This window comes from Tupaia chinensis, unplaced genomic scaffold (genome assembly GCF_000334495.1).
Source record: "Tupaia chinensis unplaced genomic scaffold, TupChi_1.0 Scaffold000377_2, whole genome shotgun sequence".
In the NCBI taxonomy this organism is placed as follows: Eukaryota; Metazoa; Chordata; class Mammalia; order Scandentia; family Tupaiidae; genus Tupaia; species Tupaia belangeri.
This window is the reverse complement of record NW_006159876.1, coordinates 1,846,772-1,872,807: the sequence shown is the minus strand read 5'-3', so window position 1 is coordinate 1,872,807 and position 26,036 is coordinate 1,846,772. Positions and strand designations below refer to the sequence as shown.

The window sequence follows — 26,036 nt, the reverse complement described above, 5'->3', positions numbered from 1 at the left end:
AGACACGCTTGAAAATCACCCTAATTACAGAAACCACATCCAGTCGGTATAATACATATTAGCAATTTCCTGATCCTTGGCAGAATGGACATTATCCTGAAAGTTTAATTAAGAAGGAAAAAATTAGGTTCAGGTATTCATTTTAATAAAAGAGGTTCTTGGCTCCCATGCAGAAACCCCAGAGTAGAGCTGTGTGTGGGTCACCCACAAATAATTAGGGACCACAGTATTTTGTCACCACATGCACCTCAACGAGAAGGGAGTAGACGTGTCTTGTTTAGAACTTATGTCTCTGCATGGGTTAAGTAGACAGCTAAGGGCAGTCTTTTAGAAATTTGGTTAAAAGTAAAGTTCTATTTTTAAACTGAAAGGAGGGTGTAGAGCCTGAGTTGAGACACAGCTTACGCAGACCTGCACGCCTTCTGTAGACAGTCTTGTAGCCTTCCTCACTTTGACCTCAGGCACAGACTGTTTGTGAAGGCTTATGATCAGAGAAATAACTGGATTGTGAACTAATCTAATCTTCCAACTTCCTTTTTTTGGGGGGGAGGGAGAGGGTTTTGCTATAGGGCACGTGTGCTCACCAGAAAGACAGAGACAGAGAGACAGAAAGCGAGAAATCACCCCCCCCCCCCCAGGGGGGATGGCCATGCCGCAATCCCTTCTCCTCCATTATCTTTTTGGGATCTTGGTTGGGCACACACGTCCAAGAGTTTAAGCCACTGAGTCTGGGACTCGAACCATGGTCAACTACATGGGAGTCCAGCGACATAGCCATTACACTATCTGTTGATCCCCCAACCTCCTTTTTAAAAGTCACAAAAGTCTGTCACTCTGTCGCACTATTTGTAGTGGAAGTCACATGCTGACCATGGTTCTAGACTCAGGCCCGGTCAGCCTGAGAACTCGTTCCGTGCATGTGTGTGTGCATGTGTGTGTGTGTGTGTGTGTATGTGTGTGTGCCTGGGATCCTGGTGGACTGGAAGACTGGAGAAGGAGATTGCAGCGGGAGTGAGCCCTGTAGAGGGTGCTACCTCTGCCCCCTTTGTGCTCATCATGATTTTTTTTAAAGGGGCAAAGGCCACATACTGTACAATTTCATGTATATGAAATGTCCGTAACTGGTACATCAGTAGAAGTGGGAACTCCATCAGTGGCTGCCTGGAGCTGGAGGAGGGGCGGGGGCATGGGAGTAATTGCTTATGTGCACCAGGTCTCATTTTGGGTGACGAAAATGTCCTGAAATTAGTGGTGATGGTTGCACAGCTTCATGAACAGACTAAAAGCCACAGAATTACACCCTTTAAAGTGGTGACTTTAGTGGTATTTGAATTCTATCACAATGAAAAAGTTCACAAGGACTTCAGAAATTATGGGTAATACCGTATTTCCTCAGTGTCAAAATACCTTTTAGCCTCAAAGCACAGAATACCCAAGCTGGCGAGTAGTTTCACAGACCATCAGTCTGACTGCTGCATTTTGTAGATAGAGAAGCTGACTTCCCGAGAGGTGAAGTGACTTGCTCATGGTCCCACAGCAGTACTGAGTGGAGCTGGAGCCCAGGCCTCCGGTCTCCTCCCCACAGCCCTTCCCCAGCGCCACTGTGCTGCCCACCCCTGTGGCTACTTTTTAAACATTTCAGCAGTAATCAGTTTGACTCGTTCCAAAGGAAGAATAAGTGGTTCAAATGAGATGCATGTATTTTTCCCCAACGAAAACACAAAATATTCTTATAGGTAGCAAAATCTCTGTGAAAGAGAAGATCGATTTGTTGCGGTAAATTTACCGGGTCCAAACTGGAGTTTAACCTGGAAGTGTCCCCAGAGGAAAGTGGCCGCATTAACAGACCGAGGGAGCCCTCTACCTGTGCATCAGTAGTATAGGTTTCATTGACTAAATCCTTGACCTGGAAAGCTAAAAATAAATCGAGGCAGGTATTCGAGTCCTTTGTCCAGCTTCTGTTGACTTCTAGCATTATTTTCCAGAAAGTGAATGACATCTGAAAATGTCTTTGTGTGAACAGTAGGGTTCAGAGATAAAAATTTGCCCGAAGTTCCTTTTCTGTGGATAAAAGGGACCAATTAGCAGCCTAAATAAAAGGTTCAAATATACTTTTTTTCCAGTGAGAATTACAATTAAATAATTATTTTCAAAAAGCTTGATAGTCCTTTGAGGATTTACAATGTTAGTAAGCATTTTTGTTCATTCAGCATGAAAGTTGCATTGTTTCTTTGTTTCAGCGAAAGATAGGGCTGCATGTAAAAATCATGCAGGACCCTGAGAACACCCACCACAGGGCTGCCGTGAATGCCAGCTATGGGATCAGGTTGCCATGTATTAATCAGAGAAAAGCATGTGTAAGTAATGAGTTGCTTTAATGAGCTCTTAATTTTTTTTTAAAGAATTTAAAGTTATTTATTCGCATAAGATGCAATGCAGATTTTAAGCCGAGATTATGATCCTTTTGTCCTTGGACTTTTTTTTTGGAGCTGAAGTGGAGAAGCTTTCATTCTGTTTATCAGTAGAAACGATTAAGAAAATGTAGATCTAATTCAAAAGATCTGTTTGTAGCTCATTCAGATTTCTCTATGTTATTTGATATTTTAAAATAATCTAATATCATCGTGATCTTAACGAGGAGAAAATAAGTTAATGACAAAAAATTAATAGAGAAATTTTAAATATTTCATTTCTTTATAGTCAGCTTACCACTAGCAAAATCAGAAGAAAGCAATAGTGTAGTATCTACCTTCGCGGAGGTGTAGGATATAGAAACGAGTGAAGAACATTATTCTACCTTTGAAGCAAACAGGGACTGATCTCTTATGGAAGCAAAATAACGAGAGGTAAAAATAATCGGATGCAGATTCTCATGAAGGGGTTTCAGGGTCTGTGCCTGTTTTTTCCATTGATTTGCTGCTGGACTGTCCCAACACAGGACTGTACTCTTTCTGTGTGCGGGGTTTTCTTAGGAGAATTAAGAGTTATGCTTCATTTTAACTGGGAAATTATTTCACTTAAAATCATTCCTAATACGGAAAACAATTACTGAGGTGACATCTATTTTTCTTTATGTTCACTGTTAACCTTTGGCTTCTTTCAAAAGCCCTTAAGTGTGCAATTTGCTAAAAACAAATCTAAAAGCAACGTTAATTTTAGGATTAAATTGCACATCTATTTCTAAATAGCTTGTCAGTATCTTAAATCTTCCAAATTTTCTGCATAGACATTTTCAATGGCCTGCTTCATTCATGTAACCCTCAAATATATTTTCTGTCTTTGTGTGTGCTTTGTGTTATTCTAACAGGTTTGGTTTAAGAGCACTTTATCATAGAAATACTTTTATAGCCTAAGAAATTACCCGAAAGTTAGATATTTTTATTCTTGCTGAAACTTTATTTAAAATGTCACTGTGAATAATGTGAAGGGGATTTTATCTGCCTCCCATGAGCCCAGAGCCCTTGAAATAAAAACATTATTTCTCTGGCTGCGCAGACAGAAGCAGATTTCTCTTGTTGTTGGTTTTCCTCTTCAATCTAGAATTAATATTAGCTTAGCTGGCGGAGTGCTGAGGCTTGCAGCCCAAGGCAGCTGCTGCAGTCCGGGCAAACTTTTTCTGATGAGCGTTGAACTTTAAGAAGGCGTACCTCCAGATCTAGAGAGGATTATGCTTTTTTTTAATGAACCCGAGTGAAGATTATGACTTAAATAAGGGGATTTGAAATTATATCCAAAATTTGGGGCAGAATGTTAGTCATTTGTTAAAATGTTTTCTCGTTTCCAAGTAGAATAAATGCCTTGGCTATTATACCCATGTACCTTGAGCAAAGAATTTGGGAAAGCACTCGTCCTTGTATGGCATCTACATAATATATATTCATTTACTGTATTATAGTCAGTCTCTTATTCCCCTGTAAGATGTGGCTCCATAAACATTTATCCCAGAGCACTTTTAAATTGGATGTATATTATGTGTATTTTGCTCAAACCGACTGTTGGCCTTTTGAGGAAGCTAGTTGGGCCTATCATATAGATAAATGATGGCACTAAATGAAAAACAGTCTTTTCATTGTGGATTTATAAAAGAAGAGTATTGTGCCCAAAGTCCCCTGAGAGAAGTATTCAGGTGTTCGGTCTTCAGCACTCATCTAGAGCATTCGGGGATAAATACAGTTGTGATTTACCACTTCTAAAATCTTTTAGGACTTACCCATGCTGAAGCGAATGTGTCTGGTATTGTGATGTATGCTTAATTAGAAGGGCAGCACCAAGGCTAATCTCCTTTCAGAGCTGTTCTAAATACTGACTGGGACTTACTATCTGGCTGCTGAGGGCCATGTGTTTCTGTACTTAAGAAACTTGAACAGCTTGTCAAAAGCCTGTAAATAATCCTAGGCCTTTCAGACAGAGCAAATTTGGATATGTAGCCAGTTGACATGATTAGTTCCTAGGCGCTGGTATTTTTTCCATCTTATGGAGAGGTGTATCCCTCCCAGTAATAAAGGACAAGTGAGTGCAAGGATTTTGGTGCATTGAAAACACAGGCCCTGCCCTCCCCCCGCCCCCCCAAGTCACAAAACTACCTTTGGAATTTTATATCCTGTGATTCTGTTATGTAAAATCAATTTGCAAAATGGTATTAAAAGTGAAACTCTCTGACTTTATTTTTTTAATATCTTGAATCTGCTAAATGAAAAATAAACAACCTTCGAATGTTTTTGAGTAGGTCCTTATGAGTATGAGAAATGAGAAGATACCCCTGGTACTGTTGTCATTTATTCACTGACATCTAGTTCCAGTTAGCTTTTATAATGCAACGCATTAAAAGAACTACAGAAAATTTGACTTTGATTTATTTTTTTAAAATAAAACATGTTTCTTAAAAGGCTTGAAACATGTATCTGTTAACATGAATTTTAAAAGAACGATTATGAATGTTTAACAAAATAGCCAAACAAAACATTGCTTTGAATTGCTGCACAAATAACTCTGATTATAACTGTTATGACCTAGAAAAGAATTATAAAAACATTTTTCTTTTTGGCAAGCTGTGAGTTGCTGTAGAATTATACCAGTTCTTTGGTCCCACTTTCCAAATAAATAAATATATAATGCAATGTGAACTTAGAATCTTTTACTTATTCATGAGGCTGAATTTAATACTATTATGATTTCTCCATTTTATGAGTCATATGTTATGCAGTGTTTTTCACTAACTTAGTTGGGTAGCAACCCCACTTCACAAATCATGGTTTCATTCTTTACTGTTTCACGTGGGGTGTGCATAGTAATCCCTCTCACTGAAAGCACATTCGTTTCTGAAATGATGAAGTAGTAGAAAGTGAGGCAGTTGTGTTAATGTCAAATGATTAGAAGAAGCACCAGAAGTAAAGGCGGGGGCGGGTGGAGAAAGAAGGACGGTTTCAGAACATGATTGTGTCTCAAGCCCGTACATATGGCCACAATTATAGTCACAACATAATTTGGCAACGGTCGCAGAATTAGATTTAAACAAATTGATGTTACACTGCAGTAATTCAGAATGAGCTTGTTGCATTTATAAACCATAACAAGAAGCAGAGTGAATTAATAAACCCTTCTTGTCACTAAAAATAAAAAAGGGAATAATTGCTGAGATGGAGTTAACTTAACAGATGACTATAGTCAGCATCCTTTCAGCCTAGATATGGGAAAGTGAAGGTCACCCCCATCTCGGATGACAAAGAGGGAACATTTTGTTGGTAAACAAATTAATCTTTTGAAAGGTCGCCATTTGTTTGAAGTTTTTATCCAGTTCTTGTCATCTGGAATCAGAGATTGACTGTCATCTCACTAGGCAGGGGTGCAGTTGAAGCAGACGAAGCTGCTTCTGTCCATATCAGCATTCCTTGACAAAACTCCGTGCCTGATTGTGATGCCATGGGCTGCTGGTTTACAGCTGTCTCCGGACAGGAACGGAGGCCCACCCCTGAATTCCAATAAGATGGGCCTGCATATTCCGCCTGCTGTAAGCTGGCCCTCTGCCCACAAGTAAAATGTATTGTAGTTCAAGCCAGCAATTATCTCCCTTACTTCCTTCTGTGCTGCTTCTGTTCCCTTTTTCCAAAAACAGATGTGGGTATTCACTCAAGTTCTGCATCTATTCTTTCTCACACCTGCCGGGGCAGGGTTTTGACAGAGGTAGAGTTTGAAGGAGCCAGCAGACAACAATCAGATGTAATTTCTTTGAGAGCGGTTTAAAACGAAAATGTTGATTTTTCAGGAAATGTGGAGTCAGCATCTTGGTCCCCCTCCCTTTTCCCAGGAGCATTTGGTAAATTAAATTAGTTGAACAAAAGGAAATAGCTTTAAAGACATTCTGAAATGCCATATCCTATTTATGACACACAGTCATTACCCAAGGACTGCCATGGCATGCACAGCATCCCCACTTCTGTCATTTAAACAGAGCTTTCTCTCCAGGTTGCTTAGGTAGAGTTTTACAGGCTGCAAGTCAGCCAGTAAACTATGTTCTACCAATATAGTGGTGGTAGCGGTGGCAGTGGAGACAGTGGTTATTGCATTTGTAGGTTTTTGTTCTGCAGGATTTCAAGTCTGCGTTAGTTTGGAGAAATGAGAGGGCTGAAGAGAGTGACGTGGCATTGGCTGGTGTGTGGCTCTCTCACAAAAGCCCATTGCACTGTGAGTGGGGAAGAGCAGTTAGAAACTATCCCTCATCTCACACATTCGCTTAAAGATCTAGCCGTAGTGAGTTCTCGAACTTCTTTAGAATGCTGTTCCATGAGCCCTGTGCTCAGGTCCTGCGTGCATTCTCAAACGAATCTTCTGTTGAACTCCAGCACTTTCTGGCTCTTCGCCAGTGATTCTGGGTCAAACTGCCTGGTGTGAAGCCTTACTAGACGGGGAACTTCCCAGAAATAGCCTCCATGTCCTCCTGGGTAAGAAAATGTACAGGTATCTGTCTTGTAAATGGTATTGAGTTTAGATCATCATTGAACGCGCTTAGCAAAAGTCCTGGTACAAAGAAGAGCTCCGAAAATATTAATCACTACTATTGGCAATTCTCACATGTTATATTGTGCCATTGTCTTATACTGCTCTTTAAAACTTATATTATTGTAATGGCCAGGGCAGGAAACTAGAATATTGCAGCATCCCTTCTGGGGACACTTCAAGGCCTTTTTTCCCATGCAGACACGAAGACGGGGACCGCACGGTCTGTTGTGTTTGTCTGTCTCTGGAATCTGATGCGCCAGGCAGTATTCTACACGTAATCATCACTCCAGAGTAGACGGTGCCCTCACCCGTCCCGCCTCTGTCCTGAAGCTGTAGAGCCCAAGTCTCGAAGCAAAGCGATGATCTTGCTGGCGCTGCGGAGGCCTGCTTGCACAAAGCGTCCTCAGCTGGGCCATCTGGGGGATTTACCTGTGCCACGCCTTGCACCTAGCTTCTTGTTCAGCCTCGCCACTGACAGCTGTTTCCAGGAACAAGCTGCCTAGACCCTTGCTCTCATTTTTTCTGGTTTAGCAAAGGGGAGAAGCTAGGTGGTGAGGCAGTCTGGTATGGTGGGAGGGCTTCGGAGCCAAGTGCGGGCCAGAGTTTTGGGTCCTGTTTGCTATTCTCCAGTCACTGAATGCTAGGAAAGCAAAGTGATATCTTGGGTCCTTAGTTTCCTCTTCTGTAAGGTTCAGATAATGATGCCTACTAGGCAAGGGTGTTATGGGGTTACCGGTCGTATATTAACCTTGTATGCGCATAATAGATATCTAAGAAGGTTCTTGCCCTTCTGCAAAATGAATTAAAGTGCTCTTCCCACAAAGAAGTACAACAATTACATGTAAACCAGAAATTGCAATAAAAAAACACTAAATAAATAAAAGGAAAATAGGGATACCACAGGAAACAGAATCTCTCTATTTCTTCTCCCTTCTTCACACCTTTCAGAAAAGAATCTGATTCAACTCCTTTCACACTTTTCTGTAAATGAGTGATAGGCTTAATAGTCTGTTTTTCAAATTGTTGCAGAGAATGTTCCAATAAGTTTCAGAGGGGTTATAAGCATTTAATTCGCATTCCAGTTTTGTGATAAATATTTAGGCAATTTTAAAGGATAACAAAGAATAATACAAATATATTTAAGTTACATATCAGATTTTAATGCATTAGACTATCAGTGGATTAATTTGTGCTGTCAGCTTAACTCAGAGTGTGTGCGTGTGTGTGTTTGAATTTCCTGTAAAGGTGTTTTTATGGATAGGGTGTAGTTTTTGTGCTAGTCATCATTCGAAATTCAGATCTGCTCATCTGTACTTATAATAATCATGCAAATAAATAAGCAGAGATTAAATGAGCTAATGCACGTAAAGGTCTTAAAGCAGCGCCTCGCTCCTAGTAAGTATTTGATAAACATGAACTAGTATCGCTGTTAGACCACATGCTACTGCCATCAGCTAAAAGCCAGGAAGGTTCTCAGGTGCATACTCCTGGCACAGCACGGCAGTCACTGTACGATTACGGTAATACATGTCGCATCGGGTTAGTACAGCATCGTAGAGCGTTGTCGTTGCTCAGTTAATGTGTGGGTTGGTTCTGCATTATTTGAAATGAACTATACAAGCTTCATATGGCAGTGCAGGGTTGCAGTTGTTGCTTTGTGGATAAAAGTCAGGTATAATGCATCATCTCAAAATTTGGACTCAACACACAAAACAAAATTAGATTGCTTTGAAACGCCGAGTGAACATCTGAAAGAGAAGGTGCTGAGATGTGGGAGGAGAAATTTACATGGGGTGTAATGGAACATCTTAAACTGCAGTGTGACACATTCCAAGTGTATCTTTGGTCAGAGTGTGTTAAGTGTGCCAGACACTGTACTTAGTGTTTTCTGCACGCTATTTTATCTCATCTTTATGCCTGTAAAGATGGTGCCGTTTTACTCCATTTTTCAGATGAGGAAACTGAGACCATGGTTAAGCAACTTGCCTAAAATTATGCAGTAGGTAAGGGGAGTTCAGATTCAAATTAATCATAAAATTCATGTGCCAAGTCTCCCATAATGGAGTATTTACCACCTAGTCCTTAATTATGAAGGAGCATGAGCAGTTGTTAGATATTGTTCATGATTCTGTGTTTTGAAACAAAAAATTCCTACTACTTTTAATAGGAATCAGTTCAATTACCATTATAAATGGTAGCATTTCCTCCACCTCGTGCAGGCAAAATAAAATATATAAATAAGTTGTAGCCTGTGATGTATATTATGCTACAGTAATTATTTGTAACTTGATTTCATAATTTTTCTTGATCAAAACAGCCTCATTGTTTTCAGAGTTAATTTATATTTATATAAATTTATATACATTTGTAAATATAAATACATAAATGCATTTATATAATTAATATAGGGAATATAAATAGGTGCATAACAAATATATAACATTAATATAATATAAGTATTTTATGTAATAAGTATCTGATACTGCATGGACTGATATTATTTGTATATAATTCAACACATAATGTTATATTACCTTCTTATATAGCTTGCAGTTATTTACTTATCAGCATTCTTCTTAAGGTGGCATTTGAAAAACAGGTTCTACTGCTGAAAATAAATTTGAAATCTTTGGCATAGCATCTTACTTCTCCCATGTTTATTTACTTTTTAACAAGAGCAAATCCTCTATTTAATTAAAACAAAGGAGTTTGCTCTATTAAGGGATTTCAAGCATGAGTGGACAGGGAGAAGAGGGGTTGGGGGATCCTGAAGAGAGTCTTGCACTGCTCTGAAATCATTTCTTTCTTTCTTTCTTTTTTTTTTTTTTAAGAATTATTTTATTTAACTTTATTTATTTTAATTTGACCAGAAAAAGACAGAGTAAGAGAGAGAGAGCGGGAAAGTGAGCAAATTCCAAGTCTGGAACTCAGAACCGTGGTTGACCACAGGGGAGTCCAGTGCCCTTAACCACCATACCACCATGCCACCTGCTGGCCCCTGAAATCATTTCTAACCTCAGAACTCCACTTTAATGAGCCAAAATTAGGTAGACAGAAGTGCCCGAGTCACAGCTAATGAAAGACCTGTGTATAATGAGTCTATGGACGGACTTCCATTGCCATTGGTTCCTGCATATTTTATTTTATGCATTTATAAAAGCATTAGTCTGGGGCCAGTTGGTGGTGTGGAGGCTAAAGCGCTGACTCCCACGTGGCCAACCCCATGATTAGAGTCTGAGACCTGGTTGCCTGAAAATCACACTGGGTGTGTGTATGTGTGCCCAATCCGAGACCTGGTTGCCTGAAAAATCACACTGGGTGCGTGTATGTGTGCCCAAAATCCTGAGGAGAATGGCGGAGAAGGGATTGCGACATGGCCATCTCTCCAGGGGCTGATTTCTCACTTTCCCTCTCTGTCTGTTTCTTTCCAGTGAGTGCACACACCCATACCTAAAACAAAAAACGAAACAAGCAAATAAACACATTATTCTGAGACCTCTGTGGGTTTACCAGACTGCCGAAGGAGTTAATTGACCCTCCATAAATCAAAATACTCTGTGATATATTTTTTAACACAAATATTCAGTGTGAGGCAGTTACATATCAGAGTAGAAAAGTATCCTAAAAATTCTGGGGTTTTTTTTGTTGTTATTGTTTTTTGTTTGTTTGTTTTTGTTTTCAACGATTTTTGCCATAGGACACATGGACTTGCCAGAAAGAGAGAGAGAAAGTGAGAAATCACCTCCTTTGAGTGATGACCACATGGCAATTCCTTCTCCATTTTCCTTGTGGGATTTTGGGCACAAACACACAGTGTCCCTAGGATCACTCCTAGTGAGTGATCCTTCTTACTGGGCTGTAAAGTTGGGGCCATATGGGCTACCAGGTCCAGGACTTAAACCATGGTCAGCCATGTGGGACTCTAGTGCCTTAACTACCATGCCACCTACTGGCCCCAAACTCTGTATTCTTTACGGATAAAATATCCACTTCTTTCCCTTGGTACAGAAAACCTACCCTGAAGTGGATAGATGTAGACTGCCACCCCAGACTTTCATAAAAATACCATCTTTATGAGTGAGAACAGAGAGCTCCGTCCATTTGTCTGTCTACCATTGTGTTTCTGTTGCAAGAAGGAAAACGAAACAGCTACAAAAGTGGTAATGTTTGCAGTATTATAGTAAGTGTTCTGTTGAAAAGGAAGCAAAAGAAAACTACTCGCACAAAAGCATTAGCCACAAGAGGAACAGACCTAATAGAGTTGCTTTATCACGGTCCAGGTTCATTATCTACTGAGAGGTACTTGAGATGAATAAACACTATTGCTGTGTTCTCCACTATGCTAGCCCATTGTACCTTAAACTGTACTTGAGCCCAAGCATACATTCCTAGCCTTTTAAAACCTCTTTAGAAGAACAGAAGTAAGTACCCATAGACTAGAGCCATTCCCCCTACACTTTTTTTAAAAGCATAGTTTTTAAATGAGAATGTATATTGTGAATCCAGAAGGTACTTAACAGGAAGAGATCCCTCTTACTAGGCTGTAAAGTTGGGGCAATATGAGCCCCGAATATCAGATTTATAGTCTTTTGATTTCCGTTCTTATCTTCAGTGATAACCTGAGTTAGTCTGTTTATGACCGGCAACTATGAGAGCTGAAAGCAGCCTTGCACACGTTAGTGGAAAGAACCAGAGACGGAGAATCAGAAGACTAGGGTTTCAGTGCTGCTCTCTGGTGCTGTGTGAAATCAAATGATCACAGGTGTCACTTAGTCGCTGAAGAGCAGGATTCCTCACTGTACGCTCAGCAGATAAATCAGCTTGTTCAGAATGGGCATCCGGTCACAGCCCTGATTGTGTGACTCCCAGATGAATACTTGTTGGGTACCTTTGGGACCATTGGCCTCTCTGGAGAGACTAGTGTAACTGGCAGATGGAGGAAAGCCTTATGGTAGGCCGTAGAGGCACTCCTGGACACAGCTAAAGGAAAGTAGTGTCCACTTTAACCACAGGCAGCAGAGATGAAGAAAAATGAGAGCGAGGGACAGTGAGTTTTTGCCTGATCATACTGAATTTTTACGCAGGGGAAAAAACAAAAGATGTGGTGGGATACTGAGGCCAGCTGATGGTGGCTTTGAATAGGCCACTAAAATCTAACTGTGTGCTCTCAGTCTGCATCAGAAAAGGAAGGGCTCAGGACCGGCAGCTGGTATGGTGGACACTCATGGCTGACTGTGGTCCAAGCCTGGGACCTGGCTTCTTGCTTTCTTATTATCACTGTCTCTTGTGAGTGCACGTACCCTTGTAGCACATTAAAATAATAATGATAATGCCATGTAGGGAGCTGGCTGGTAGCTTAGAGCCTTCTAGAGTGCTGTTTCCTTAGTGCAGACCAACATAAAACCCTTAACTCTATAGAATAGAGATGTGATTTTCCCAGAATTGATCAATCACTTAGATACAACTAAAATCACAAGACTGATGTATAAACTGGGATGCCACTTTATGTATTCTAAGGAGAGCTAGAATGGCCAAACAGACCTTAATGTTCAAGCTGGCCTGATCCGATGAGCATGTATGAAAGCTACACAGGAAGCACAGTTAGAAGGCTGCTTAGTGAACTGGGAAACTGACTTGGATGAGTTGACCCATCTTCACGGTGAGCAGCATTGCACATTCCTGATCTAACACAGTGGACCTTGTATCTTTGTCTCTTGCTAGACCTCCTGGAAGTGGGGAGGGGAACTGTAATTTTTTTTTTCTTTTTTTACATTTTCATATCTTCTATGATGCTGTATGAAATGCTTTATGCATGGTGAGTACGTACTAGATTAACTTAATGGAATGTAATTGACTGTTTGAAGAGGAAGGTTTCTGAAGAGAAGCGAAGAGGTGGGAAGTCTTTCTCAGGGCCAACTCTTCCCTCCCTACCAGCCCTACACGCAGATTCCCGTAGGTGGTTGTAGCATGGTCCCAGATCTCATTCTCTGGGAGTGAGCCCAAAGCCCTGCCAGTCAACATAGCAGCCAACTTTTAGCAAGAAAACACTAGGGGCTTTGTCCACCCCAGTCCCCAATTTTCTGAATATAACATTTATTTCACATTCTCTTTAAAGAAAATTTGGACAATGCAAGTACAAGAAGATAAAAATTTATGATAAAAAAAGATAAAAATTAATTAAAATTTAAAAAATTATTTTCTTTTTCTTTCTCCCTCCCCACACCCCACTTTACTGTCTTTCTTTTCTTAATTTGTATCTTTTAATTCATTCATTCATTCACTAAGAGATAATTATCATAAGCATCGTGATGGGTTTGTTTTCATGTTTGCCTGTGTGATCTTTCCTTTCTTCCTTCTTTTCCTCCCTTCCTGCTTCCCTTCCTCTCTCTTCCTCTCTCTCTCTCTTTTTTTCCTTCTTTCTCTCAGATTAAACATATCTGGTAGTAAATGTAACATAAAACCTGTGGGATCTACGTGGAAAAAAATCTCCAAAACTTTAATGAGTTATAGCAAAGAACAGTAGAGTGAATGGAAATATGTACCCTGCGACTGAAAAGGAAAAATCTTTGTAGTAAGTACGCCAGTTCCTTCCACATTAGTCTTTGTATTGACTGTAATTCCAGCCAAAATCCTTATGGCTTTTATTCGTTTCAACTTGCAATGTTCATCTTCTTGAAGAATAAGTGCACAAAAAGCTTATTTTTCATAAAAAAGATTAATGAAGGTGAACTCTTCATACCATTTATTAAAACATGTAATGATCAAATGACAACAATGATAATATTAGGTCACTGGGAAAGTCATGACGTATTTTTCTGTGCCAAATGTGGCATGATTTTCCCGATGACCCAATAGTGTGGAAAAATTAACGGAAAGACCGATGGAATAAAAAGGTAAGAATAGACGTTGACCTTAGTAAAAAAAAAAAAAAAAAATTAACTTGGACGGTAACAAAGGTGACACTGTCGATCAGTGGGAAAGGGAGGACTTGGTAGATGAATCACGCCAAGTCACTTGGCTAATGATTTGGAAAAGCAAGCATGAAGTTAAATCCTAACCTTGCATTCTATACCCTCAAAACTCCAGATGGATTAAATTAAAGTAAAGCATTAGAAACAAAAAAATAAGAAAATCATACAAAGAGAACCATTTTTCAAGTTAGTCAAAGGAAGTTTTTTTTTTTTTTAAATAGCATAACTGTATCCAATATTAACAACTCTCATTACAAGAAAAGTCCGTGTTTATACTGGGCTCCAATCCGGATCTGTCACTAACTCCTACATGATTTTTGGACGAATCACTTATACTCCTTAGTCTTTGGTTTATTCATCTGCAAATTTGGATCAAATAATCTCTAAGATTTCTTCTAGTTCTTTTTTTTTTTTTTTTGGAGAGGTTTTCGCTATAGGGCGCGTGCGCTCGCCAGACAGACAGAGAGAGACAGAGAGACAGAAAGCGAGAAATCACCCCCCAGGGTGGATGGCCACACTGCAATCCCTTCGCCTCCATTCTCCTCTCGTGAGTTTTAGGCCACCCGGTCTGGGATGCGAACCACATGGGAGTCCAGCGACATAGCCATTACGCTAACTGCTGGTCCCAAGATTTCTCCTAGTTCTGACGGTCCATAATTCTGACTCTCATCCATGGCTGTTTCCCTTGGTTTTTCTTTCTTTCCCATTTATGACAACCAGCATATGACTTGTAAAACGGAGGAGGCCATGGGAAACTGGTTCCTAGTCTGAGAAACGGAGAAGGAGGCCATGGGAAACTGGTTCCTAGTCTGATGTGGAAATAAATCTACAGAAAGTATTAATGCTTTTCATTGTCCATTTATGCCTTTAACAGCGTGTGCCGAGTGCCTGTTACGTACTTAACCCTGTGCCAGTCACTTTTACGTACTATCACTTTAATAGAGCATGTCAGAGAGATTATTACTTTGGTTTTACAGACAAAAACTCAGTTTCGGGAACCAGCAGTTAGCGTAATGGCTATGTCGCTGGACTCCCACGTAGTCGACCGCGGTTCGTGTCCCGAACCCGGTGGCTTAAAACTCACGCCGGGCGCGTGTGCGTGCGTGCCCAAGATCCCGAGAGGAGAATGGAGGAGAAGGGATTGCGGCGTGACCATCCCCCCTGGGGGGTGACTTCTCGCTTTCTGTCTCTATGTCTCTCTCTGTCTGTCTGGTGAGCGCACGCGCCCTACAGTGAAAAATCTCCCCCCCCCCCCCAAAAAAAAAACTCAGTTTCATAGAGGTTAAGATCTTGCTCAAGTCATATAACCAACATGTGATTCTTTCAGAATTTAGAAATATATTTTCTTTTGGCAATCTGAATCAGAATCTAGGAAGACTATCCTAACAGAAATTGTACAAAATGGACAAACGCACACAATCTTAAAATGATCTAATTAGGGGCTAGCAGAGGGCTTGGTGGTTAAAGCACTGGAGTCCCACATGGTCAACCACGGTTCAAGTCCCAGACCTGGTGGTTTGCTTTCTCACTTTCTCTTTCTCTCTCTGGTCAAATTTTTAAAAATAAAATAAATGAAATGAAATTAAACAAATAATTATTTTTAGAAAGATCATCTAATTATTATTCCTTTAAAATCTGGTTTGTTATGAAGTGAGTTCATGTACATTTAAAATGCACTTAATTTGTGTCTGGGGTTAATGCCTTCATTGACTTCAGCAAAAATACCTGAGCTGTTAGCACTCTTAACCTCCCTACAGGTTAGCCGAGGCGTCTCTTCCACAGACTTTACTGATACAGCATAGAAATGATGGCAAAGCCCAGTGGAGCCATTGAAGTAAAAGTCTCAATACTGCTCAGGAAGGGATGCCAAATTAAATAAAAAGAGCCCCAGCAGTTCTGCAGCTGCGTGCCAACCCAACTGCTGGTATGAGGTAAATGAGGACCAAACTTCATTTCACTTATGACCCCAGCCAGTATTTAAACGAAAATGCCTAGAGACTGGCACACTGTTCTGTAATAAGGGAATAAATTGCAATAGCAAAAAGAATGAAAAACCCATTCAGAAAGTCCTTCTTAGATTCTAACTGAAAAGACTACCATTTAAACTCACTTTCTCTCATGGAACCCCCTTTTTTTTTCTTACATGACATGGACTAGAGATATAGATGAAATGGACAGGCCCTTATTATTCTCAAGTGATCACTTTTGCAGATTAAAATTTCTATTAGAATGCTCCAAATAAATGCTATTAAATAAAGCAAGAGAAAATAGCAACATGCAATCATTACATTTTTGTCAGCAAAAAGAAACTTTTTGTGTAAAATCAAGTTATCACATTATCTTCTAACTTTATAGTCTAATATTAATAAGTTATAGCAATATGTTTGTTACTATGTATTAACCCTTAAATCGGTTTGTCTTTTTCCAAAATATATTCCAAAGAATGTGGGTTCCTTGAAATGTTAATGTGGGGTCAGCAGATGACTTGGTGATTAAGGCACTGAATCCCACATGGCTGACTTTGTGGTTCGATTCCTGGATCCGATGGCTTAAAAATTGCTGGGCACATGTGCATTCATGTGTGCCCAAAATCCCAAGGGAGAAATGAAGAAGAAGGGACTGTGACATGGCCATACCCCCTGGGGGTGATTTCTCACTCTGTCTCTCTCCAGTGAGCACATGCTCCTTATGGCAAATGTCTAGAAAGACGAAGAAATATTAATGTTCCATGGAATAGGTGTTCCATGAAAGGGGAGTTTCATGGGTCTGTAAAACAGGGAAGTGCAGGTTACAGACTGCTCTTTGTGGTCAGGGCCCTGAAGCAGCTGACGAGCTGAGGTGTGTGGTGGAGCTCTGGGAGTGGGAATGCAGTTAGCCGTGTTTTCCAAACTTCCTCAGCACCCTCTCCTACAGAGTAGCTCACAGATCTGTATTCTGAGGAACACAGAGGAAATTTTGCTAAGTGCAAGATTTTATCTTTTTTTAAAAATTTCATCTTATTTATTATTATTTTATTTTGAACAGAGAGAGAGAGAGACAGAGAGAGAGAGGGAAAGTGAGAAAGGAAGGTGCCAGGTCCAGGACTCAAACTGTGGTCAGCTATGTCAGAATCCAGTACCCTTAACCACCGCGCCACCTGCCGACTGCATTCCCCCCTGCAAGACTGTATCTTAACTATTTTAATGGAAAAATGTCTAGACTATATTACATTCTTTCTTTACTTAATCACTTTTATTGGAAGCCTCTATTTCCTTGAGGTCTCAGAGGCATCATAATAAACCCGTTTTGGGGTGATGTGCTGAACAGGGCCTGTGAGTAGGGCAGACGCTCCTCTGTCTGCTCCTCTGTGTTCCCTGCAGTGTTCCTACCGGAGTCTCCTCACGGCCATCTCTGTCTACCGCCTTCTCTGATTCTCTGTTCTCGATCCCACTATCACTTCCTCGGCCACCTACCCTTCTGTTAGCACACCTCTCTTCCAACTCTGAAAAAACGCAACTGTGTGCCTTTTTCTTTTCCTTTCTCCCTCCCCACGCCCCACTTGACTGCCTTGTCTTGTTTTTTCTTTTCTTTTGTATTTTTTGTATTTCTCCTTTCCCCAAAACCTTTTGGGTCCTTCTGGGCATTGACAAAAGTGTGGCTTGGCTATTATTAAACACAGACAATGACAACACTGCTGCAGTTTATTGAATCAACCAATCCCATTTCATGAAATTTTGTTTCTGCTTACATGTAGAAATTTTCACTTAATTCTGTTTCTGTGTTCATACCTTTTCTATAGTTAACAGAGTCAAATATCTGAAAATGGAGTCACTGAAGCATTTCTGCCTATGGTTTTCTAATCCTGCCTTTTAAATTTGTCTTTGCACAATGTGATTTCTGAAGTTTTCACATTTGCCTTTCTTTTTGTAAACATGTTTCTATTTTTATTTCTAGGGCCAAACATAGTTATTGATCTGTTGCATATTTCCCCTTTGCTTAATATCTATACTATTTAATAAGATAGTTATTATTTAATAGCTATAGGGCTATTTGGATTTTCTGTTTCATATTTTGTCAGTTTTGGTAGGGTGCATGTTTCAAATAACTTTCCTATTTCATCTGTATTGAGGAATTAATTGGCATGAAGTTGTCAAAATTCTCTTTTTTTTATTATTTGAGGTTAAGTATCCTCTTCTATTTCTGAGATTGGTAATTTATGCTTTTTCTTTTTCTTGGTCACTCTTGCTGAAGCTTATTGACTTGATTAATCTTTTCCAAGAAGCAACTTTGACTTCGTTCATTTTCTCCTACTTATTTTCTTATTTATTGCGTTAACATTCCATTGTTTCTGATGAGAAGTTAGCCATCATGCAAATCACTGATCTCTGTATAGTGCTGTTTTTGTTTCTTTATTTACCTTTTTGTGTCTGCTTTGAGGATTTTTTCTTTTCTTTCTTTCTTTCTTTTTTTCTTTTTCTTTTTTTTTTTTTTTTGGAGAGGAGAGGTTTTTTACTTCCAGGAGTTTGATTAAGAAGTGCCTGTGTGAGATCAGCAGATGGAGTAATGGTTACATTACTGGACTCTCACACAGCTGACTGGGGGTCAAGTCCCAGACCTGGCAATTTGAAACACACCAGGCACATGTGCGTGCATGCTCAAAATCCTGCAAGGAGAATGGAGGAGAGGAGAATGAGAGAGAAGGGATTGCAATGTGGCTGTTCCCCCAGGAGGTGATTTCTTGCTGCTTTCTGTCTCTCTGGTGAGTGCATGAGCCCTATAACAAAAATCTCTCGAAAAAAAAGAAAAGAAAAAAGAAGTCTCCCATGTGATGCAGCCAGCAGGTGGTGTGGTGATTAAGGTGCTGATTCCTACGTAATTGACCAAAGTTCAAGTCTGGACCCAGCAATTTGAAAATCACACTGGACGTGTGTGCATACGTGCCCTAAATCTCAAGGAGAGAGTGGGAGAGAAGGGATTGCAATGTGGCCCTCCCCCTGGGGAGTGATTTCTCCCTTTCCTTCTCTCTGTCTTTCTTTCTTTGTCTGTCTCTGGCAAGTGCACACACTCTATAGCAAAAAACTAAAAAACAAACAAAGTGCCTGTGTATCATTTTCTTTGTGTTTGTCCCACTTGGGGTTCACTGGATTGAGTTTGAGTTTCTAGGATCTATCTGCAAAGCACGCTCAAAATCCTGCAAGGAGAATGGAGGAGAGGAGAATGAGAGAGAAGGGATTGCAATGTGGCAGTTCCCCCAGGAGGTGATTTCTTGCTGCTTTCTGTCTCTCTGGTGAGTGCATGAGCCCTATAACAAAAATCTCTCAAAAAAAAAAAATAAAGAAAATAAAGAAAAGAAAAAAGAAGTCTCCCATGTGATGCAGCCAGCAGGTGGTGTGGTGATTAAGGTGCTGATTCCTACGTGATTGACCAAAGTTCAAGTCTGGACCCAGCAATTTGAAAATCACACTGGACGTGTGTGCATACGTGCCCTAAATCTCAAGGAGAGAGTGGGAGAGAAGGGATTGCAATGTGGCCCTCCCCCTGGGGAGTGATTTCTCCCTTTCCTTCTCTCTGTCTTTCTTTCTTTGTCTGTCTCTGGCAAGTGCACACACTCTATAGCAAAAAACTAAAAAACAAACAAAGTGCCTGTGTATCATTTTCTTTGTGTTTGTCCCACTTGGGGTTCACTGGATTGAGTTTGAGTTTCTAGGATCTATCTGCAAATTTATATTTTTCAACAGACTGGAGGACATCTGGCCATTATTTCTTTAAGTATAATTCTCTTTCCTCTCTTTCTGGGACTTTAATATCAATAAATTATACAACATGAGAGGCCAGTTGGCAGCACAGCATTGGTGTTACTGGCCCCACATCAGGGACCTCCCTGAGCCACCAGGGCCAGGATTTGAACTGGGACCTGTGCACATGTGCAGCTAGCACAGGGGTGCAGTGGGGTGTAGGGATGCTGTTGAGGATGTGCTCTCATGGAAGAGATGAATAAAATAAATCAATCTTAACTATATATACAAAATGATATTATTCCACAGCTCAGTGCATACTATGATGACCTAATAGCTGTTGCTCTTCTTCAAATGTACGACCCTTTCTTCTCCCCATTCCGTTCTGCTGTCATGCCCATCCTATTAATTTTTCATTTTAGATACTTTACTTGCAGTTCTAAAATTTCCATTTGATTTCTTTTTTATCCCTTGTACTTATCTGCCAATATTTTCCAGCTGTTAAGTTTTTCTTTTAAGAGGTTTTTTTCCCTTAGGGCGCATGTGCTCACTAGAGAGACAGAGACAGTGAGAGGGAAAGTGGGAAATCACCCCCGACAGAGGGATAGCCATACTATAAGCCCTTCTCCTCCATTCTCCTCCTGGGATCTTGGGCACGCACGCACATGTGCCTGGCATGATTTTCAAGTTACTGGGTCCAGAACTCGAACTGCTGTTAACCATGTGGGAATCTAGTGACAGAACTGCTAAATCATCTGCTAACCCCCTTCTGTTAATTCATTATGACAATATTTTCCATTGAAATCTTTAAAAGACTAGCCTTATAGCCTTGTGATTAAGGGATCCAGATCCCACGTGACTGACCATGAATTTTGGCCCTGGCGGCTTGAAAAACATACCAGGTATATGTGGACGCATGCCCAGAATCCCAACAGGAAGGAGAAATGGAGGAGAAGGGATTGTGGCTAATGTTCTTCCATATCAAGGCTTGAGCACGAGCAGTTCGTGGCTGATACGGCAGCTCTCCAGTGTCATCCAAACAGGCATTTTTTTGTATTGTGATCGAAGGTGGCTGCTCAGTCCTACCATTGCACCTGTATTCCGGCAAGCACAGTCACTACGGCTCCTATGCCATTGGCCAGAGCCTCATCAGCAAGCCACTTGAAGCTGTCAGGGAGGCTGGTAAATGTAGTTTCTGGCAGGCCACAAGGCAGTGAAATGCTTTTTTAGTTCTGTCTCTGAATTGGCTTTAAATTGCTCTAAAGGGGCTCACCTTGTGGCCTAGTGGCTAAGAGGGCTGGATCTCATGTGGCCAACTGCAGTTCAAATCCTGGCCCTGGTGGCTTGAAACAAAACAAAACAAAACCCAGGTGCATGTACATGTGTGCCCCAAATCCTGACAAGATGGAGAAATAGCAGAGAAGAGATTGTAGCGTGACCACACCCCATTGGAGGGTGCTTTCTCCTTCTCTCTCTCCCTCTCCCTCTCGTTATCTCTTTCTGGATGGCTGGATCTGGTGAATACATATACCCTCAAGCAATTGGGGAAAAGAATTGCTCTAGTAATTTTTTCTTCCTGGTTCAGTTTCCCCATCTGTAACAGGGGGAGGAGGGTCTGGGGTATGGTTTCTGAATAGGGCTGCACGGCTTGTGCACAATTTTAAAAATTCACCCCACAGGAGGTCCTGGAGCTGAGTAGACGCATGTAACACAGCTCCAGTTCTAATCCACCTCTACCCCTCAGGAATTACTAGAAAATTACCAGAATATTTGAATTCTCAGAAATACTACAGAAATAGGGCTGGCAGGTGGTGTGGTGGTTAAGGGTGCTGGACTCCCACATGGCCGACTGTGGTTCGAGTCCTGGACCTGGAGGCTTGCTTTCTCACTTTCTCTGTTTCTCCCTCTCTGTCCTTCTCTGGTCAAAATAAATAAATAAATAAAGTTTTTTTTAAAGAAATACTACAGAAATACTACAAAATCTGGCGAGAAGATAGTCAAGCAGACATCCTTATCTTTTTTCTTTCTGACTGAGGCGGCTTAGAAGGAACAGGTGAAATTGAAAAGTAAATAATGAGTCTAATTCTTCCTGTGAGAAGAAAAGTCTAGAATTCCACCAAAATGTTCCAAAGCCCCTAGGGTTTGCAGTAGGGAAGGATGGCCTCATCCTCAGCGAGGTATGGGGAAGCCTGATACAGGATGTTTATCAAAATCCCAGGAAAGGAAGGAGAACCTAAATATTTAACAGAGACTGCACACCTCCTAAACAGAGTCCTCCCCCATTCAAACTCTCAGATAACAAAAGGTGAAGAAAACATAGAAGACCTAATCCTCACATGTTGCTGGGAGGGAAAAGCCAGAGGTCCCAGGTGGTGGGGAGGTGGGTACTACATCCCAGCATGTGGGTGGTCTGGACAGAGCTGCCCACGTGCGCACAAGTGGGGAGAGAGCGTGTGCTCACTGCACGGACTGACCGAGAGCGAGAGCGCCGAATTTTCTCCTTCTCAGTAGCTCACCCACAGCTAACAAAGGAAAGGGAGGGGAGAATCATGGGCTGAAAAGACAGAGCCGAGGAAAGCATAACTCAGGCAACGGAAGGCATTTTCTCACGATTTCCTCACAGCTTGATAAGACCATAAATTAAGGAAAACTAGAGCTCAAACAGAAGATGATAGAATAGCAGAATGAGAGAAAAAGGGAGATTGCAGACAGAAGGAAACAAATTGAATACCAAAATACTTTATGGAGCTAATAAATAAACTATAAATAGAACGAACAGAACAGACACTGCTGAACATTGAAATAGCAACATGGAGAGTAGACTGTATGCACAGTGAACACCAGGGAGAAAGATAGAGGAAATTAATTTGAACTTAATAGATAAATGTATTAGTTTGGTATAGGCCAAGTGGCCATAACAAATAAATTAAAAAATATAATGAGTTAAATAAATTCATTTCTTTCTCACTCACGAAACAGTCCATAAGCAGGAAGCCCAAGGCTTCCAGGACTGCTCTGTTCCACGCAGTCATCCTGGAGCTGGTTCCTCCTATATCGATGTTCCATGACATCATCTCTTCTTTCCAGGGTAGGATATGCTGTTCAGAACCAAATGTGCTTAAATTTTTCAATGCTTTTGGTAGTCATTTTTATGTAACTGTGGACCGGAGATCCACAAACTACTACCTGAAGACGGCCACTTGACTTCTCCATAAAGCATCAAGATAATCCAGGGCAGGCACTCCATGGAGATGATCAAGAGTTCACACAGGTTATATCCTCTTCCATATTATTCTAAATTTGACACTTGTCTGGATTTAGCCACAGAGGATGCTGGGAAATGTTGTCTGTGACTGGATAGCCAGATGCTCAGCCAAAACTAGGCTTCCTGACGGCAGTCGGGAGAGGATGACTAGTTAGGTACATCAATATGAAAGATAAAGATAAGCCAACAGTTTAGGAAAAAAGAGAACCGAAAAGAGAACTCAGCAAATGGAAGAGAAGATGTATTCCATGATGTAAGAAAGTTCTCCCCAAATCGAAGAAAGAACCAAATCTTCAAGAAGAAAGAAAACACTGAATCCCAGAAACATTTATTTTAAAATACTTAACATGAAGCATTTTCTAACTAAATAACCAAACTTCAAAGACAAAGAATATTTTAGACATCTAGGCAGAAAAGAATCACCTGCAAGGGTTAAGAAAGGTTGGCATCAGATTTTATGACAATATTCATCATAGAAGACAACAGTAGAGTGTGTGCAAAAGTTTTGAGAACAGAAAGGATGACTCTGGTGTCATTCAAGTATAAAGGCTCAGGAAGTAAAGTACCCAGGACCACTTGAAAAAACTGTTTGATACCCAAAGCCAGCCAACTAAGAGACTAAGTTTAAATAAAGAACTCTAGGGGGCCGACAGGTAGTGTGGTGGTTAAGGGCACTAGAGTTCCACATGGCCGACCATGGTTTGAGTCCCAGACCTGGCAGCTTGATTTCTTACTTTCTCTCTCTCTCGCTCTCATTCACTCTGTCCTTCTCTGGTCAAAAATAAATAAATAAATAAAGTTAAAGAAAATAATTCTTTAAAAAATAAATAAAAAATAAATGAAGTATAGCACAGAGAAGTCATGATAAAAGGACTATAGGTGAACATTGGATCAGTTTACGTGTAGAACTAATGCTAACCAACTGTAGCAATGATGGTATCAAAACAAAATGTGAGGGCCTGCAGGTGGCATAGTGGTTAAGGCACTGGACTCCCACATGGCTGACTGTGGTTTGAGTCCCAAGCCTAACAGCTTGAAAATCATGCTGGGTACATGTGTATGCATGTCCAAGATCCCAGGAGGAGAAGGGATTGCATCATGACCATCCTCCATAGGGTGATGATTTCTTGCTTTCCCTCTCTTTCTCTGTCTCTCTGCAGTAACCACATGCATCCTATGGCAAAAACCTTAAAAACAAACAAACAAAACCAGAATGTGACTATTATATATCTGAACAGTGTAAAACTAATATTCAAAAATTAGGAAGTGAGGGAGAGGAGACAGGAGTAGTAAGAGAATTGTTTTGTTTTTGTTCTTAGGTTTTTACCATAGGGTACGTGTGCCTGCCAGAGAGAGAGAGAGAAAGAGAGAGAGAGGGAGAGAGAGAAAGAGAAAGTGAGAAATCATCCCCCAGTGGACATGGCCACACCACAGTCACCTCTCCTCCATTCTGCTCTTGGGATTTGGGGCATGCTTGCACACACATCCAGTGTGATTTTCAAGCTGCCAGGTCTGGAACTTGAACTGCAATTGGCCAAGTGGGAGTCAAGCATCTTAATCACCGCACCACTAGATGGGACCCAGTTTTAATGTTCTCATTTTTTGAAGCTAGGACATACTGTTCAGAATCAAAATGTGGTTAAATGTGTCAGTGTTTTTCATTATCATTTTTATTTAACCATGGAGCAGGGATCCACCAACTACTCCCTGAGGGCTGGTCACTTGACTTTATAAATAAAGTTTCGTGGGAGCACAGTGTCTGGGTCTATTTGGGCTGCCATAGCAAAGCATAATACACAACCTTCCTCCTCACAGTCCTGGAGGCTGGGAGGCCCAAGATCAAGGCGCTAGGGCTTCGGTGTCTGACAGTCGGTTTCTTAGATCACAGACAAGGCCTTGCTGTATCCTCACATGATGGGAGGGGCTAGGTGGCTCTCTGGGCCCTGTTCTCTAAGAGCATTAACCCCACTCTTGAGGGCTTCGCTCTCCTGATCTAGTTACCTCCCTAAGGCCCCACCTCCTAATACCATCACACTGGTGACTCGGATTCCCCATAGGACGTTCAGGGAGACCGTAGCACAACTTCATCCTTTTGTTTACACATGACCTATGCTGATTTCCAGCCACAGTAGACCTGAACAGAGTCCCCAGGTCTAAAATATTGGCTCTCTGGCCCTTTAAGAAAACATCTGCCAGCCCTTGCAGAGCAATCTTTTCCTAACTCAGAGAAAATTTGTGCTAAAGAAATATTTATATGAGGTATAATAATTCGTTGGTCTTCATCCAGCCCTCCTATTAAATTCATGTCAAATTAAGTTTAATAATGTAATATAAATCCTATTTTTATATAGTGATATATCGATCATTCTAACGATATCAGAGATGATGGATCACCTAATGATATCTGGCATGGTTTCTTAAACTTTCATCTTTGTGTGTTTCTGCACTGGGGAATCTTTACAATGAGTATACATCATTTTCACCAGTTATCAAATAGAATGGCTTTTTGATTTGAAAATACTAGAAGCAAACATACCAAGGTAGGAACAATAGTTAATTCTGACCAATAGGAATATGACTGTGATTTTTTTTTCTTTAAGCTTTTCTGTTTTTTTAAGTTTTCAGAACATTTTTTAAAAATAATTATTTATTTAATTTTATTTATTCATTCATTTATTTGACCAGAGAGAGGTACACACAGAAAGAGAGGGAAAGTGAAGCAAGCCCCCAGGTCTGGGCCTCGAACCACAGTCACCCATGTGGGAGTATCCAGCACCTTAACCACCACGCCACCTGCTGGTCCCATTTTTAGAACATTTTAAGCTGCTGTTAAAGGTTTAGGCATAAAGTGATAAAGTTGTGAATTTACAGTTTGGGAATTAAGTAACGAAGGGGCAGATGCAAAGGACGGGCTTATTTTTCATATAATTCTTTTATAATATTATTATGTGCTATTTCTTATATTATACTTTTTTTTTTTTTTTTTTTGGAGAGGCTTTTGTTTTAGGGCATGTGCGCTCGCCAGAGAGAGACATAGAGACAGAAAGCTGGAAATCAACCCCCAGGGGCAGGGCCAGGCCGCAGGGCCTT

At 40.7% G+C, this 26,036-nt stretch overlaps 1 protein-coding gene across 1 annotated transcript in view; it reads left to right on the top strand.

Annotated features, from left to right (window-relative positions):
- IQCH (IQ motif containing H) overlaps positions 1-26,036 on the top strand; it is a 284,969-nt gene that overhangs the window by 52,008 nt on the left and 206,925 nt on the right. Inside the window, exons 5-6 of the mRNA XM_027773807.1 lie at positions 1,671-1,678; positions 2,239-2,357. Coding sequence (XP_027629608.1) covers positions 1,671-1,678; positions 2,239-2,357 — 127 coding nt within the window. The remainder of the gene's footprint in view (positions 1-1,670; positions 1,679-2,238; positions 2,358-26,036) is intronic.